The sequence below is a fragment of the Pseudomassariella vexata genome (genome assembly GCF_002105095.1).
Source record: "Pseudomassariella vexata strain CBS 129021 chromosome Unknown BCR38scaffold_12, whole genome shotgun sequence".
Taxonomy (NCBI): Eukaryota; Fungi; Ascomycota; class Sordariomycetes; order Amphisphaeriales; family Pseudomassariaceae; genus Pseudomassariella; species Pseudomassariella vexata.
This window is the reverse complement of record NW_024467967.1, coordinates 278,152-295,302: the sequence shown is the minus strand read 5'-3', so window position 1 is coordinate 295,302 and position 17,151 is coordinate 278,152. Positions and strand designations below refer to the sequence as shown.

General features: G+C 48.0%; 6 protein-coding genes across 6 annotated transcripts; 3 read left to right on the top strand and 3 right to left on the bottom strand.

The window, feature by feature from the left end:
* Positions 1-1,479: 1,479 nt before the first annotated feature.
* Positions 1,480-3,300, bottom strand: BCR38DRAFT_412203 (uncharacterized protein; the record flags this gene model as incomplete). The annotated part of the gene is made up of 1 exon (XM_040858663.1): positions 1,480-3,300. The coding sequence occupies one exon, from the start codon at positions 3,298-3,300 to the stop codon at positions 1,480-1,482; it is 1,821 nt and encodes a 606-aa protein (XP_040712427.1).
* Positions 3,301-3,603: 303 nt separating this feature from the next.
* Positions 3,604-4,758, top strand: BCR38DRAFT_488177 (ankyrin repeat-containing domain protein; the record flags this gene model as incomplete). Its single annotated transcript, XM_040864238.1, has 3 exons — positions 3,604-3,972; positions 4,028-4,439; positions 4,541-4,758. 3 exons carry the CDS (start codon positions 3,604-3,606, stop codon positions 4,756-4,758), a joined length of 999 nt encoding a protein of 332 aa, XP_040712426.1.
* A 2,779-nt stretch (positions 4,759-7,537) lies between these two features.
* Positions 7,538-8,290, top strand: BCR38DRAFT_295185 (uncharacterized protein; the record flags this gene model as incomplete). The annotated part of the gene is made up of 1 exon (XM_040854489.1): positions 7,538-8,290. A coding segment is annotated over one exon (753 nt), but the record flags the coding sequence as incomplete, so codon positions are not given.
* A 1,698-nt stretch (positions 8,291-9,988) lies between these two features.
* BCR38DRAFT_443533 (uncharacterized protein) lies at positions 9,989-12,305 on the top strand. The gene is made up of 5 exons (XM_040860887.1): positions 9,989-10,030; positions 10,101-10,768; positions 10,846-10,867; positions 10,954-11,826; positions 11,905-12,305. The coding sequence occupies exons 2-5, from the start codon at positions 10,346-10,348 to the stop codon at positions 12,132-12,134; spliced, it is 1,548 nt and encodes a 515-aa protein (XP_040712424.1). The 5' UTR covers positions 9,989-10,030; positions 10,101-10,345; the 3' UTR covers positions 12,135-12,305.
* A 1,340-nt stretch (positions 12,306-13,645) lies between these two features.
* Positions 13,646-14,181, bottom strand: BCR38DRAFT_443531 (uncharacterized protein). Its single transcript, XM_040860886.1, has one exon. It carries the CDS (start codon positions 14,145-14,147, stop codon positions 13,962-13,964), a length of 186 nt encoding a protein of 61 aa, XP_040712423.1. The 5' UTR covers positions 14,148-14,181; the 3' UTR covers positions 13,646-13,961.
* Positions 14,182-14,670: 489 nt separating this feature from the next.
* BCR38DRAFT_398007 (major facilitator superfamily transporter) lies at positions 14,671-17,070 on the bottom strand. Its single transcript, XM_040857680.1, has 6 exons — positions 16,329-17,070; positions 16,180-16,275; positions 16,000-16,119; positions 15,826-15,948; positions 15,445-15,776; positions 14,671-15,393 (listed from the first exon to the last, which is right to left on the bottom strand). Exons 1-6 carry the CDS (start codon positions 16,644-16,646, stop codon positions 14,739-14,741), a joined length of 1,644 nt encoding a protein of 547 aa, XP_040712422.1. The 5' UTR covers positions 16,647-17,070; the 3' UTR covers positions 14,671-14,738.
* Positions 17,071-17,151: the final 81 nt, after the last annotated feature.

Here is a 17,151-nt window from a genome sequence, read left to right as displayed (position 1 = left end):
GCAATGCTTTCACAACACGGCCAGGTAAACAAATTGCCAAAGAGGGAATCACTTCATTTTGCTATATAATCCCCCCACTTGGTGTATGGCTCAAGAATTATGTCGTGTTGCAACTTCCGATGATTGGCACGTATACTCCAGTGTCAAGTCGTATACTTAAAGCGGTATAGCGTGATTCTGTCAAATAGTGTGACCAGACTGTGGTAGTCTCAGATATGAGTGAAACACATGTACGAAGTCTTATTATAAAACTGTCACAACAATATGTCAGTGATTAGGCTCATCCAGTGTGCCATCAACGTAAAAGCGGGACATCTGCAGCTTTGGACTCAGGCAGGGGTGTGTTACATCTTCAGTATAGTCTATGCAGTTGTCCGGGGTCCCAAGGAGGAATTAATAAATATGATTGGCTGGCGAATGTTGCTTTACCTTCGAACCAACAAGCGACATCAGCCCCCAGGGGCTACTTCGTGAATCTGTCCCAACTTCCATCGTTTTCAATTTTTATCTGCAGGATCTGTTTCTTAAGATACAAATCTTTCAGTTTTAGCCATGTCGTCAAGCGACATTGCAGGTTCCGAAGTTGTGTTACTCCTCTGTTCGGTATCTGCTGCAAGTGATGTGTTGATAGGACCCTAGCAACGACAGCCCACTTGATGGCTCAGCTCCACGCCTCTCAAACGAGCTGGTGCTCGAGATAGCTCAGCGGATGAGATCGTGGGCTGACCTTAGCGTTGGCTGGGACGACTGACGTAGCCATCCCACCAGCCGCACCGATATTTGCTGACTCAAACTTCGGTGTTCTCTACTTGCTTTGGTCTGGTAGCGAGTAAAGTGCCTACAGACGGTCTTAAGTTTCGGATCTCAATCTGGAGCTTCCGGTCAGCATAAAGCGCTATTATCCGCCTATTTTCAGCCCTGATGGCAGTGGCAAGTTTCGATATGGACATAACGGTAGCCATTCCACAAAGATCCTGATGAAATGTGCGCGAAGAAATGACTCCGTGGCGCTCTCCGACATGGCCTATCCAGCAGGTCTCCGGCATTTCCTCACTTAAAAGCTTGAGATCTACTGTAGTAGGGGTTTACTGCCTTGCACCTCGCAGTCATGAATGTGACTGATATTCTTTAGTACTTGTAGTACAAAGTGGTCTAAAAAAACACCCTACAGAGGATCAGGGGCCTAGAACAGCTGTCGACTTCCATGGCTATTCTTAACTACTGTATGTTCCAATACTTAAGCGGTTTTCGATAAGGCCTGTTGACAGTGTTACTGGTTGAAGGTTTAGGGACATCTCATTCGAGTGGAAAATCAAGAGAGATTTAAATCCAAGATGCCCTTAAACGAACAAATCCCATAAAAAGGCTCTCGGGGAAGTCCTTGAAAAAAACGAAATGTACTTGATGTTAAGCATCAGATTAGAAAATCACCAGCAGCTTGTTGCCGCACCATTCATATATCTTCGTGAACACCCATGGCTACTCCTCGCAGCTAGGAAGGGCCTTGATTCTTTGCACCACACCACGCGCGCTGAGCAATTCTGGCTGTGAAAATGCGTTTTGGATCTCGGGCTGCGCCAAGATAACTTGAAAGTGAGCTAATGGCTCAGATTCTTCGCCGTTCATTCGAAGCATATAATGGACGAAGACGGCAAGAGCATGGCCAGCACTGCCATCTTGGATCCAGCTGAATAGGTGTCCCAGCCTCTGGAAACTCGCCAGATCCTCGGTGCTGACTAGATCTGTAGCCACCAGCTCCGCGACAGATATTGTAACCTTGTATGCGCTCTGTGCCACCACCGTCAGAAGTGACGTGGTGGATCTTTTCCCGAGACTACTGTCATGCGCCGTTAGGTACCCGGAGATCTTGCGTATTGAGGAGCTCCAACGTAAGGGACTACGCGATCCTCGCTCGTCGTCGCGGATGAGCAACAACTTGATCATGGACTGTCGGATTTCCCCGGTTGGATAATCGATGCGGTGAAGTGATTCAACGATGTGGAATAGAAACCGCATCAAGACTACTCTTCTCAGTTTGTCCGACCCAAGTGCCCCGCTGCGTCGTGAGTTGGAAAGAATGGCATTGGCAACGATGAAGCCTTCAATGGGGTAGTAAAGAAATATTGGTACCTTATCTTTCACCAAGGCATCTCGGAAGCTGAGTAGAACCGCATCTTGGATGATTCCCCTGTCCAGATCATGCGGCATCCCTTTCTGAATTGAGGGCGCTTGAAGTTGGACCGAGGACTGAGTCATGCTACATTCCCACTCGAGCGCCTCCCGATAATACTTGCTAAAGCTAGCCTCAGTATTAAGGGCGAGGTTTTCCAATTTGGTATATACGATAGCCAGCCATATGAGAGGGAGGTCGGACTTGTCGAAGCGCCTTCCCGTGGCCTGGTTGATCGTTTCGAGCCAAGCCCCACGGTTGTGGCTGTACGAAACTAATGGCATGATAACCGAGGAACTCGTCGGTTTGCCTGAAGCGCACCGGCAGTTATCGCAGACAAGACTGTCTGACAAAATGTCTCTCTCGGGATAATTGCCTAAGGCGAGAGGGTAAAGCTGTTTAGAAAAACTGTCCACCTCGGGAAAGTTCTCCGTTTTCGAATGCGACGCCAAAAAGGGCTCAAGAGCCAGCGTTAATACACATCCGTTAGCAGAACATACTGCACATTCTCCGGAGAAGAAATCATTGGCATTTGTTGGCTTTAGAAAGCCAGGGCAAGACTTCAGTTCCGACCCTTGAGACGGACCGGGCAATGCACCGCCTCCTCGATGTTTACGTCGCGATGGTTTCGAAATCTGCGTTTGTGCCCTTGCCTCTTGGAGATCGTAATCATCGCCAATGGAGCTCATGGAGTCTGCATCGCCACAATCAGTCAAGGCTATTGCCCGCATTCGGTTCGTTACTGAACGATAGATGACCTCATCGCCGGCCTGATCCGCAGGTCTGAACCCGCCGACCAGCGTATTTGGCCCTGGTATGTCTTGCGACACTAACACATTTGGATGTCTCTGGTGCGGTAGAGCCTCTTCGTCCTCTGAAAATTCTAATTCGTCCCATGGGTTGTTCTTTTGGTCCTGACGACCGTTATAGAATACGTGCAATGATCCCGCTGGCTTGGGGACTACTCTAGGGACGTGTTCCCAATACCTGCTGTACGACGCTTTCCCTAGTTCCATGTCATCTCCGTTGTCGTGTTGCTTTCCTTGCAATTGAGCATCGACTTTGTCCAGCCAATGGGAAAACTTGCTCGTCTCGCCTCTGGTCTTGGCCGTTATCGCAAGCGTCCTCATGTTGTCTTCGTTTTCCAGAATCTGTTTCATCAAAGATTCATCTATGTTCTCCTGGGAGAGGAGTGATCTGAAGTTGATCGTGGTGCTTCCTTGGAGTTTAAGCTCGTCTTCCCCCAGTGTTTGTGGTTTCGGTACGGATATCCGCGTTAGGTTCTCGTATGAAGTCTGGGGCAGGTCTTCCCAGTTGGTTTCCAGGTTCAGTTTTGGATTCTTTTTTCCAGATGGCAGAAGCGTTGAAAAGCATCCCTTCGTAGACAAAACATAGGTTTTGTTACTGTTGACATCGGTGTAAAGAAAAGCAACATGGGGACTGGTTGCGAAGGCGGCGACGCCCACACTGATGTTGCAGTCTTTGGGCATCCCTTTTCTGGACATTTCGGGACGGCTTTACAGGCGGCGTCATTCAGAGGCCACGAGAAGATCGTACAGCTACTCCTCAAGAAGGGCGCCGATATTCACGTACAAGCTGGACATTACGGGACGGCTTTACAGGCGGCGTCGTACGGAGGCCACGAGAAGATCGTACAGCTACTCCTCGAGAAGGGCGCCGATATTCACGTACAAGCTGGACATTACGGGACGGCTTTACAGGCGGCGTCGTACGGAGGCCATGAGAAGATCGTACAGCTACTCCTCGAGAACGGTGCCGATATTCACGTACAAGCTGGAGAGGTACGGGACGGTTTTACAGGCGGCGTCGATAAGAGGCGACGAGAAGATCATACAGCTACTCCTCGAGAAGGGCGCCGATATTCACGTACAAGCTGGACATTTCGGGACGGCTTTACAGGCGGCGTCATTCAGAGGCCACGAGAAGATCGTACAGCTACTCCTCGAGAAGGGCGCCGATATTCACGTACAAGCTGGACAGTACGGAATTGCTTTGCAACGGAATATGCAACTGATTATTCAAAAGACTCAGCAACTCTACCAGCAGAACGTGGGCAAGTGGGCGGCGCAGTTTGGTGATATACAGAACGTTCCCCCCGAGGCACATGACAACTTCAAGCGGCAATGCCGTACTAAGGCCGGGGAGTGGATGCAGCAGCAGTTGGCTGTGAGGAATCATCAGGCCCAAATGGCGATGATGCAACAACAGCAGCAACACCAGCAGCAGCAAGGCATGAACGGGATGAACGGTATGCATATGGGCATGTAAAAGGTTATTCCACTGACATCGCTCGATACTCCATTGGTCCAATGAGCTATTGAGCAGCATAACCGGTTGTTCACGTACAAGCTGGACATTTCGAGACGGCTTTACAGGCGGCGTCATTCGGAGGCCACGAGAAGATCGTAAAGCTACTCCTCGAGAAGGGCGCCGATATTCACGTACAAGCTGGACATTACGGGACGGCTTTACAGGCGGCGTCGATAAGAGGCGACGAGAAGATCATACAGCTACTCCTAGAGAAGGGCGCCGATATTCACGTACCCATCTGCGGCTACCTTACTTAATCGCCTACTCCGCGACGCGACGCGAACCTATGCATCCCCATTACTATTTCCCATATAACGGCACAGCTACGCGTCTAATTGATAAGAAAACTTAACTACGTATTGTTCTACTTCAGCCCTACCTGCGACTATGTAGGGAAAGAGCCGTTGTGGCGGGCCGGTCTCAGCTGACAAGCTGAGTCGGGAGGGATTCGCCCCCGATCCGGTAGAACCCCGGAACTGCCCAGCTTAAGAGGAGAACTCGAGACGCTCGCACCTAGTTTAGATTCTTCAGGCCACAGTCTTGCAATATACGCACCCATACACTGGCCTACTTCTAGCTACCCTTTGCACTACCTGACTATTATATTGTGAGACGTGTGGTATCCTCGTTACAGACTACGGACATCTCAACTAAAACACGTATGCGTGACGCTAAAATCGATATACTTGATGGTAGATCGCAGCGCCGGTTATCCAGAATGAAATATGTGCCGTGTAGCACCCTACGTGTCATATATTCACGCATCTTGCGGTGTGACCTTGATGTGACGGTTATGTGACTGTTCATTGCAATCGATTGACTGTTGTGCGTGTTCTGTCATCTGGTCTGCAGAGGAAACTCGGCTAGTTCCGGTAGCTGTTTTTCACGTGACTCTTTTTTAGGTCATGTGACCCCTTGCCGCAGATGGGCGCGTTAATTTACCGAATATGCAAGGGGATCAACCACCGTATAATGAGGATTTCTACAATTATACCTAAACTAACTACGTCACGGTGATGTCTTATAATAAGCAGGGATATAGCGCTGACTAGCTTGAATAGCCATTACTAGTGGTAGGTTTAGTACACTTCTTTATACCAGGATAGAACTAGTGTTAGGCAACCTTGGTGGGCTTTGCCAAGACCACCAAGGTTACCACGTGACTTAGCCCTTCGGGACTAAGTCCAACCTTCGTGCTCCATAGGACTAGATAGAATGTCATGCTTTTACAACCTCACAAATCTTTGACCACCTTTGCGTGTAACAACTAGTATTTGATATCTATAATGATTCTGACGGCGAGGACAAGGTTATGTTGTACTCGGAAATTTCAGCCTTATTAACATGTTTAGGTACATCATGAAAAGTAGGTACAGACGTCGCTCTATTAGCTTGCTGAAATACAAGAAAACCAGAGAAAGTGTGGGATTGAGCCACGGTTATGCCGGGGTCAAAACCTGTCAGGTGCAAATAAGCCACAGTGGCCTGGCCTGGACAGGGGTCGGAAATGTATAACTAGGCTGCTGTGACCCCTCTTCTTTTAGAGGGGGCAGCGATTAACTTGTCGTTATTGAGTCCCCTATACTACGCTATTGGTACCTACCTGGTGACTGGCAGCTTGTTTCGCTTGAGCACTCTCGTCCTTCACTTTGCACTTGAAATCCCGTGACAAAACCCTTCCTCGTAGATAAAATAACTACACACAACACAATAGTGCAGACAGACAGATCAATCAAGACAGGATCTACGCAGAGTCATCAATAGAGTATTGAATCCCCCAGAAAGAATATTATTATATACAAGTCTGTGGGTAAGTAAAACTCTTACAAACGTAAGAAGCTCCCCTATTTAGTCGGAGAACGGAAGTGTCCGTCTTTACTATTGGAGATGCTAGTAATGCAATCATCTATCACCGTCCACTATAATACGAATGCTAGCCTGCTGAATCCAGTGGCTATTATTAGTTTTGCTGCTGCGTGGTCTGCATCCGAACAAGTCTAGTATTACCCAATTATCGACACATTCTAGTGCCTAGAGGATCAAATAAAAGAGCTCAATAACTCTACCATCAGGACATATTGTTAGAATGGAGTCCAACTAAGCTAGCCTCGCAATATGCTCGTCCGTTTCATAGGGATCTCTTATGCTAACTCGGCTGTGCGGCATCCCCCAAACGGGCCGGCTTGTAGACTGTATTCAGGGTGTCCAGTCATGTTCGATTTTCTGTGCCTTTCCTTATTTCCCGTCCAAACTTCGTTAAGCTGAGTGGGATCATACGTATATTAACCCAGATGCGTAATTAACCTCTGAATTGATGTCCTCTAGAATTTGGTGCCTTGAATCGAGACATTTCATTCTTTGAGTCAGGTTCCGACAACAGGACCGTGTTGGTGGGGAGTCGCTGCAGTAACTCTCGCCCCTTTTCTTCAAACCCCTGAACCAATAAAACCGCGCCTTCCACTCACCAAAAGTCTACCAGCAGGCGGCCGATACTTATTTATATACTTTTTTTTTTTTAAATACCTCTAATGACGTCATTGGCTGCGAACATATTTAGCACCAACAAACTTCGGGGATTGGTCGGGAAACGTTCTGTTGGCGTCACGGTCGAAATCAAACGTTGCCGAACTCTTCCATCTGTTTGGGTGTCGCTACGTCCTTTATACCATCGTGGATTAGGCACCTTCCACTTTGTCGAATCCGAGCAATCGGATGCTCTTCGATACTATTCGCCCAAATATGTCGATCACCGTTCAAGATACTGCGCTTGGCGACTCATTGGAGATCCGGCGCCGCAAGGAGGGCAGTGCAGGTTCCGAAACCGAAGGTGTGGTAGAAAGCGATACAACTCCGAACGATTCATCAAAAGACGAGGACGAGAAGGCAAAAATCGGCGGGAAAGTCAACACCGCCACGGACAGCTCCCCAAAGGAAGGCAGCGAGACGAAGGAAAGCGGAGAACAACAGAGTCATACTGTCACCTTGGTTTGGAACCCGAAGAAATCCAAATATGTCCCAGCCAAGCAAGTCCGACGGCGGAACGACCTTATGATGTTCGTTGGGTACCTGGAGTTTTTCCATGCCCTTGACTTTCCGGCCAACGTCTGGAACGAGGTCCCGGTTAAAAAGTTCGCCATGGCCCTGATGATCGTAGGGGGGACACTGGCAATCCTTGCATCTTGCCTCGCATTCGTGGATCTTCGCCGGAGCTGGCGGAACGTACGGTTATTGCGAGAGGAACGCGCCTTTCTCCGTGCCGAGATAGCCAGAACCGAGCGCTTGCCGTGTAACTACCTTCAAGCGTGCCAGTCGGCCAACTTTCGCGAGCTTGGGTGGGAGGTATTTGACAGGGTAGCTATGGACGGTATTGTCGGTTTCGCTGGTATCCTAGTCGGCACCGGCACCATTATGGCCATTGGAGGCGCCAATCATCGCATCTTCCATGCGAGCAATCTGCTTTCGGGTTACGTCGGCAACGGCTTTGTGGCATTTTATGGTCTCATCAACGCCATCTGGTCTGTTTACCTATGGCAGCGGGGCAGGCGCCACTGCCGTCTCGTCACGGACTACATCCAAGAAAACCCAATGCAGAAGCGTGCACGTCAGATCTTCCGAAACCATCAGATATACGCCGTGACCAACGCTGTCACTCTGGTGGTTTCCAGTATCGGCTCCCTCATCAGCTCAACGAGGTGGTGGGGATACGTCATTTTGATTCCCTGCATCTTTGGCTCGGTGTTCTGCAATATGTTTTGGAGGAAGAAGGTTGGCTACGATCGTCTCATCATTCCTTCGAGACCTTTCAGGAACACCGACATCTACCAGCAAATCTTGGATGCAATCATGGCGCAACATCGGCTGAAGCCCGGGTGTTCAGATCTGGTAAATCTCGATCATGAGTTGTTGATCCGGCTGGTTGTCGACAACGATATGCTTGAGGATGTTTTCCTGGGGTTGGTCAACAATGCCCAGACCGCTCAATCGATTCTGGGGTGTGACCAACCAATCCGGTTGACTCTGACGCGTCAACAGTTAGACATTGTATCGTATACCATCTTACTCAAGGTAGTGACAGACTGTGAAAAAAAGCTGAGTTGCAGTCGGGCTGTAGATAGAGAGCGTATGCTTTACGAGTTGCTAGGTTCATACCTTGAGATTGCTGGAAGCAAGAGCAGGCAAGAGAATCGTGAGAAACATTCGTCGGAAGATACGCACGGCCATGTGCCGAGAATTCCTGTAAATCCTGCAGTGGAAGAGAAATAATAGGACAAGGGGAAGGAAATATTGGGGTGATACACCTCTGTTCCGTGACAGGGCCTACCTGTATAGACTACGAATTGGCGTTAAACAATTTAGTCAGTAGTTTGAACACGAGGAGCGTATATATCACGCACACCGATCACATAAACATGGAATATTAACCACTGTAATGTTTAGATGCGCAAAAATTCGTCATGATTTCGGGCTAGGCCAAACACATCAAAGACGTAAACGATGCAAGTTCCACACGGGCAGGGTCATTCAGAAACGAAGCCCTCTTCTTGTACTGCAGTAAAGTTTATGCTGCGAGGGATTGACCCGGGTGCTGACGGGACTGGGTCAACTACTCTTTCTTCTCTTCATCTGGCCTATTACAACAGCCGGTCAACCCATCATCCAAGGGCTTGGTAGACATAACGCAGTCGGTACGACTTTTCTCTTGCTGAATGTACGATCCCCCATAACTTCCATTATGTGGAAATTAGAATAGCGCATATCAACAGTAAGAGATGATTCAGGTCTTCCGTATGCAAATGGAAAGAGATTCACGTTGTGTGGAACATAAATAAATATCGTTCTATTGCAGATGTCTGAGTCATCAAAAATAACTGTTGTAGTCGATTTGTGGGAGCAATCCAGGCTAGCCTGATGGCCTTCATAAGTCGTAACTGGGACCCCTTGCAACAGACTGTCAATAAGAAATGTGGCTAAACTACTGGACCTCAAAATCTGTTATCTTTCATGCTGTCCAGCCTTGCTTGTTAAAATTAGCTTCCTCACATCAGTTTAGGTGTGTATCATAACGGCTGTGGTTTCTTCATCCAATCACAATTATTCTCACGTCAGCAAATTTGCCGGCGATGCCGTGCTTCGGATATCTGTTCACTGGCGGGAAATTCTTCGTTATATAAACATCACATCTTATGATGAGGCTCTAATCTGCATGCTAGCCCGGGTTTTCCATGGGCAAATTGCGCGCGGTGTTCTGTCAATACCTGCAAACAAACTACCGTACCATCCAATACAATGATGTAGGATGCTACAGACGTTACCTATTAGGGTGTATTATAGAGCTTTAGCTCGATAGAGCCCAGATCCCATCTTCTATCGAGAATCCCAGCGACCATGACACTTAAAATCCATCCTAGTAGCTGTGTAGCCAGTCGAAAGGAGGTAAATCGTCTGCGTTGTATTGCAACAATACTTTGTGCGTACAATTTGTACCAGTACACGATTCGGCTTTTATTTCCATCTCATGCGACGATCTATGTGAGCGGTCCAATCCCTTTTTCGGACTCAGGCAGGGGTCTGGTGCACGTTGCGGCTGACATGCACATAGCTGCCACCACCCCCAATAATCCTATAAATTTCAATAGAGTATTAATCGCCACAATTCAGGTGCACCGCGGATGCCTGTTCCCAAAATTGGGGGCCAACGGCCGCAGACGTGAAAATCATCGATCTTGCCGCCCCGAGCCTTGTGGAAGTTTCTTCCAATATGTATTATTCTACCAGCGCTACGCAAATTCTTGAGTTTTCTCTGCTTGATAACGAGAGATTTCATCCGAGATCCACCTTTGATTCATGAATTCCATAGACGAGATGGATGCCCCCATTGACGTCGTGGTGAACTGGACTGCACCGGCCTTCACCAACCTGAACTTCACCCACTGCAATACCTCGGCTAAGTTCTATGCTGGCTACATCAGCGCCTTTTCTGACGGAAATATCACTGACGACCTATCTAACACCCAAGACCTACCCGCGTTCGCCGATGTGCTTAGGTTCCTCCGACACGTAGTTCCTGAGGACTGGATGGACCCTCCGCCAGACTGGAATCAGTTGGCCGCATGGTATTTCGGTGTCTGGGACAATTCATCATACATCAACAACACGGAGTGGAATCAAGTTTGGTACGATTTACATATATTTGTCTTAGACACCTGTCGGGATGATTTCTGTGATAATCTGGATGTCAAAGGTGACGCTGACGTGACGGGCACTGGGGCAAGTAGATGTTTTATCCGAATATGTCGCCCCTAAGTTATTTGATTGGCTTGAGATATGCTGACGACTGTAACCAGATGATGGGATCCTACTATACGCGTATGTGATGATAATGAGCACTGCTCTTCTTCGAAGAGGAGTTCTATATTCCCTGCACTTTAGATTCACTATGATAACAGCAACAGTGGCCATCCTATCGACCATCTACTTCACTGTCATCACCATGAACCAATTTGGCTTCGTTTACTGGCTTCCTGGACGAACCATAGCTGCTTTTACAGGATCCGTCGAGACGTTTCTAGACTCGGCCCTCGTGTTCGCCGTCTCCATGGCCGCTTCCACAATCTTCCGATATGCCGCGCTCGATCACGTAGCCAACGAGGACGATCTTTCGTCATACCGCCTGATTGGTTCCATCTTCATGTGCCTGTTCGCCGTGTTTCCCTGTCTGGCTCTTCAGACCGTAGCCGAAGGTCTTCGCGACCGCACCCTCCGGCATGCGCTTTGGTTTACTCTCGTAGCCTTGAACATCACGGCGGGGATAAAGTACCAGAATAAGTACAAGATCGAGTTCTTCAAGAAGATTGATACGCTTTCCGAATCAAGTAACTCGATGCAAACACCGGGTATCCTTCGGGAATTTGTGTGGTTGGCGGCCTGCGACGACCGCCATCAGCTAGCACAGATCCGACAGAGCATTACGGCAAGCCACGTCGTCTTGGGTATGCACCTCGGCTGGCTACTGTACTATTTCATGGACAGTCCGAAGCGTATACGCAACTATCTGAAATCCCGACTCGAGACCTTCCAAATCTTCAACCTCCGTGGCCCCCAAATGAAGTACCACTGGAAAGCCGGGATGCCTATTCTGGGTCTCGTTGACGGGACTGTCTGTTGCATCATGATGTGGTACATGATCGTAATCTTCACCGTCTACAGGCAATACGTCCGTAATCGAGCGCACAGCTCTAACGAGGACGGGAACTGGACATTCGGTCAAACGCTTTCGCTGGTCACTTGGGTGCCGGTTCTACTCGAATGGCTCGATATTATTATACGTATGCACCTCTACCTTTTGGTTTAAATTCATGGTGTCTGTAAACGTTCAATTGCTAAGAGTTTCCTTGTTAATGCAGGTGATCCCAAGGATTGTGGCGAAGCCGTTCCCATCAAAGACGTAAGGGCAGAAGGCGTGATATATGAGGCGCCCAGATCTTACCAACACGGCATGGAACTTGACGATATGACCGAAGAAACAAGCCATTACGAGTATGGGAAACAATTTACTGGATATCAGAGCCCTTTGCTGCAGACACAGGCACTGTTCGATGATACCCATGAAAGTCGACGGGGAGGGTGTGGATGATGATGCATGGGACACAATGGGATTTTGTATTTCAGAAGATCAAGTAGTAGTTGGAGTGCTAGGTGATCGTATTGAGATATACCTCTTCATCACCCAACGCTTGGCCTGCTTTTGCCTGGGTCATTGCAGATAACAGAAAAGCATCGCTATTGTAAGCTTGACTTCGAACAGGTGATATAGACGTTCGAACTTGAACGAAAAGGTTATAACTATTGTATGATCTGCCATCTCTCTCAACGATACTTTCTCAATAGTGCATGACGTCAATACTGACATTAATTTTACCGACTAGGTAAGACAGCATCGAGGAGTGATAGGGCGCCGAAACGACGCCGCAGATTTTAGAGTGTTCAGCGAGTTTCAAGATTTTGCTCGCCATGCGTTCAATGATGCTTTGCAGGAGGGCCATCTGCAGAGCTGGATTGTTTCCTTTGTATTTTGGCTGCTGCATCCGATGATGAAGGGGTCTTGGTGTAGTCCCGCTGATGCAGCATTGCCGAGCGAAATTCGTTAGTTCAGAGCCAAGAGAAAGGAGGTTATTCTGGGCTCCAAAATATTAGGAATTTCCGCATTCTTGATTCTTAATGGTGGGAATACTTTTGCGGAGTTGATTATGGTACTCAAAACTTGGTTCAGCCCGACAATCGCTCTTTGTTAGTATTCTAGGAACTTCATATATTGTGAAACAAAGCGACCCTAAGCGCCTTTGTTCATGGTTAAATTGAGTATTTTAGTCACTATGCAGGTACAGTAGTCCTAGGCCTCAAACTTGGGCATGCCGTAACTGGAAGAGGTCCGTCACACAAGCACAAAGGGATTGGTCGCTTACATGGAGGTCTTTTGCCCATAACATCTTGGGCCCAGACCAGATCCAATTCTTTAATTAGCTACCCACGGTCTATGCGTTCGTTTGTCTTATCCAACCCCAGAAAAACAATACTTTTGTAAGGTAAGACGCCAGATGGCTGCCATTCGCAATGTTATTATGACATACAAAGAGATTCCCCAGAAAGATTTCTTTACCGTTATAGAAAGGTAATTAGCTAGTAACGTGCATTATTTTGACCAGACAGTTGCATTGTGGCTGTCTTCAGTCTCTGATATAACAATCAGTCCCCCAAACTTCCTCGAGACGTTTCGATACCAGCAACACATCTGATTGGCATAGTTACCTTTCAACTACCAATCGCTTTGCCTTCTCTCGGGACTCACCACGTCTACAGTTTTCTACGCTATCCACGGAATTACTCACAATGTGCTACGACTTGGACCACTACGAACTGTTCGGCTGCAGTCACGAGAAGAAGGTAAAGAGTGATGTTATTCGTTGCCCCGCTGCGCAGGCTTACACTCACGTGTGCCCAGGTCACCGTGACGTCAAGAAGCAGGAAAAATACCGTCCCTTGTTGTGTGAAGATTGTTGGAGATATGGTGGTGTAGTAAGTGGAAGCATTGTCGAGGGGAAAAGGGGGAAGAAGTCAGAATGTGTTGTTCAGTAAGTACATTTCATACAGTATGTCATGACGCAGTTATCCCGGACACAAGTTGTCTTATCAATATGCTACATGGTATCATCATCTGCCGAGGTTGAAAGAAACAAAACGTAAGTCGACAAGCGATTCCAGATCCCAAAGCTCTGAACTGGAGGCAACTTTTGATTAAGGCTTGACATGAGTTGGGACCAACATGAATCGCCGATTTTAACTACATTTATTTAATGGTGGTAGAATGCAGATCTCATATAAACCAAAAAAGGACTCTAATATACTACCTGATCTTAGTGTACAGTAAAATGAAACTGAGAAAATACTTCCGGTGGCTTTCTTCCTAGCCAGAATAAGAGCACATCGATGTGAGGTTTGGTGGTGGTATACGATGTTCTTTTGATGCGTCTTTCAATGTGGCGATGCATTTTATAGCTTTTTTGAGCAAAGATGGTCGTTTCGGAATTCCATCTCCGTAGCTCGAACTTGGATTTGATGTTCCCGTTGAAGGAGCAAAAGGAGGGCACATATGCCTAACCTGTATGTATTGTAGCTAACTCTGGTCCTCTCTTCGAGGGTCTATGTATGGAAACAAAAGGGTTCTTATATAGTCAATGAATGGTAGACTTGCTGATTAATTCAGACAAGTTGTAGAAGCATATAGATAAGTAGGGAATGTTCTATCCTCGCCACATTTCTCGTAATAGAGGTATGTGGGGATGGTCGCCGTTCTAGGTGGCGATAGTGGCAAGTATAGGACCCACATGGCCCACAGGGCCCATATTGTCCAACTCTCGATTTGATGAGAACGTTGAAGTTACCGGCGATGCGCGGAATGAGAACACAGCCAGATGACCCCCACAAACCCCTCTTCCCGTTGTGGACCATGGGTCATCCAAATTATGCAGCATGGCCAAGTCTAAGACTTTCCCAACGACTGAAGTAGCACAGGGCTACGCCATCGGATAATGACGGCATACCGAGAAGAGGATTGTGTAGTTTGACGTTTGGAGACAAGCATTTAATAAGCACTAGAACGCATCGCATCTTGATGGCAATGGTATTTCTATGATATGTTAAATAAATGGCACGGCTTATTAGTCCAGATGCAACCTAACAATCAGTGGCTCAACCCCTTTGCTCGCGCTTTTTCCACATCCTTCCAATACCTCACCGCAGTCTTGACTCTGAACCCCTTACCGAACTTCACCATGAAGAACAAACTCGCATTCCACACAAATCCAATCACAGCCACGATGATGTATGTGTTTCGGTACCCCATAGCCGTAATCCAAGGCGTGATGCCATAATTGATAGCAAAACTGAGAGTGTTCCGGATGAGAACACACGTTGTGACCATATCGCCGCTCAACTCAGGATATGACGTAATTGCGTAGCCCAAACCAGCAGCGACACAAAGCGAATTGCTGATAGCGAGCGTTACCTGCGAAAAGACAAGTCCAAACCAGTGGATATGATACGTGACCCCTAGTCCATACAGCAGCATGCTGAAAGGGACCAGGATCATGGATGCGACAAAGAGCCAGAGCGTGTGTTCAGCCTCGGCAATTCCACCGTTACGGCGGGCAAGCTTGATGGTGAGCATTTTACCCACTTTGCCACAGTAGTAGCCACCGATGCAAGTTCCCAGAAGCCCACCAGAGTACGCTGCTGCGACACCAGCTGTGGACCAACCGTACATCGTTGTGTACACTGTTCCCGCGGTGGCATTCTGTACGCCGCTCCACACCAGGTTGTTGGCGCCGTACATGAGACTATGATAAATTAGCAGGACTGGTGTGCTAGACTTGGCTAAACTCACTTACCCAGCATAGACAACCGGAGGATATGTAAACCCCTTGAAAGCAGCCAAGGCGACGTCCAACATTCGATTCTCCCTCTTTTTATCCTTAATACCCAGCTTCTGGATGTATGTCTTGCGGGGATACACTATATCACCCGACTCGCAATCTGCCGAACCTGCAACTTGTGCTGTCTTCATCCCAGCTTTCTCATCAGTCTCACTGGACTCGTGGCCATGTGTTTCAGGCGAAGCTTGGGCGGGCGGCGAGTGATGAGCTGGGCGATCATAATTCGTCTCTTCCATGAACAAGAAACAATACACAAACGCAATGCCGTTGAATATGGAACACCACCACTGTCATCCGTAAGTAGATATTCATCCCTGAAAGTCAGTCATTACTTACCAACGTCCACTTCCATCCCATTCCAATGTTGATGAAGCCGGACAACATGGGCGCGAATTTGCCGGTCATGCTCAAACTCCATCCGTACCAAGCCAGGTACTTTGGCCGCTCATGTGAGAACCACTAGCACGAATGGTCAATATAAGACTTCTGGAAGAGGGTGGCGCCGCTTACAATATTGGTAATAGAGATTTCACAGAGTGACTCGACGGGAGAACCGAACAGGCCGAGCAGGATACGGTTTGCCAAATAGGTGTTTCTGGTTGTGCAGAGAGGCGCAGTTCCAAGGATTGCCTAGATGTCCGTATTAGACTTGTTTGCCTCCTATATTGGTATGCGACGAGGGCGGAATACAATATTGGCAATCAGAGAGAAGAGATATGCAGGTCGCTTTCCGTATTGCAGTGCCAGTGGTTGCCATATGATGCACCCCCATCCATAGAACAGAAACTACAGTATGGTTAGCTCGAATCAAACGGTTTCAACCACAGCTGGTGGCTTACCATGATGCCCGTTCCGTTGTTGATATCAGTCAAAGAAAGTCCTGTGGCGGCTCTGATTGGTGTAACGACCGAATAGACAGCACTGCTTGGGATAGCAATCATGATGGTGTACACGACGATACATGATGTCGCCAGCAGTTTTCGTTTGAACGTCCAATTCAATGGATCTTCTGGATCCTCAGATGGTCGCGGCACCAAAATGATGTCCTTTTGCCCCTCGCCAGTGGCATGCTTGGTGACGATATTACCCTCGACATCGATCAGACGAGAAGTGCCGGGCGGGAATTGCTCGTCCTCTATCTCATGTGCTTGTGTCATGTTGAAGATGGCGAATACTAAGGTTCGCCAGTTTGGCCTCGGGACAGCTGATGAAGAAAGCTACTGGAAACCTGAAGTTGTTGATAACGACGAATGCGAGTTGCATTTGCCACAAATCTTGACATGCAAAGAAAGCTCGGATCCGCAGCATACAGATTACCTGACGTCGCAATCAGAGATATCTAGAACATGAATGTCGGGAATGACGTTGCAGGTCCCTTGCTTATCACAACACGAAATAAAACTCCAGTGCTGGTGCACAAACATATCTGACAGGCGACTGATGTTGGCTCTGCCCTCCTTAGCAAACAGTGCGAAATAAATGCGGTGGTAGCCTACGGCAACCGTTGAAAAGCGTCTACCCAACGCCAATGTCGAAGAAATTGGCATTTGTAACACCGTGACTCAAGGAAACACAGTGCACACGATGTTTCGGAAACGTTGTTCGCCGGAGCCGACATCCAGACAGTTCCAGGGTTTCCATGGCCCAGAACCGTCTTCGCCG

What these genes read in the sequence shown, in the direction of transcription:
- BCR38DRAFT_443533 (XM_040860887.1), top strand. Translation starts at nt 10,346, where the DNA reads ATGAATTCCATAGACGAGATGGATGCCCCCATTGACGTCGTGGTGAAC. An exon ending in CTGACGTGACGGGCACTGGG is followed by an intron (nt 10,769 to 10,845) that starts GCAAGTAGATGT and finishes GACTGTAACCAG; the next exon opens with ATGATGGGATCCTACTATAC. An exon ending in ATGGCTCGATATTATTATAC is followed by an intron (nt 11,827 to 11,904) that starts GTATGCACCTCT and finishes TTGTTAATGCAG; the next exon opens with GTGATCCCAAGGATTGTGGC.
- BCR38DRAFT_443531 (XM_040860886.1), bottom strand. Translation starts at nt 14,147, where the DNA reads ATGTGCCCTCCTTTTGCTCCTTCAACGGGAACATCAAATCCAAGTTCG.
- BCR38DRAFT_398007 (XM_040857680.1), bottom strand. Translation starts at nt 16,646, where the DNA reads ATGACACAAGCACATGAGATAGAGGACGAGCAATTCCCGCCCGGCACT. An exon ending in ACAACGGAACGGGCATCATG is followed by an intron (nt 16,276 to 16,328) that starts GTAAGCCACCAG and finishes ACCATACTGTAG; the next exon opens with TTTCTGTTCTATGGATGGGG. An exon ending in TGGGATGGAAGTGGACGTTG is followed by an intron (nt 15,777 to 15,825) that starts GTAAGTAATGAC and finishes TACGGATGACAG; the next exon opens with TGGTGGTGTTCCATATTCAA.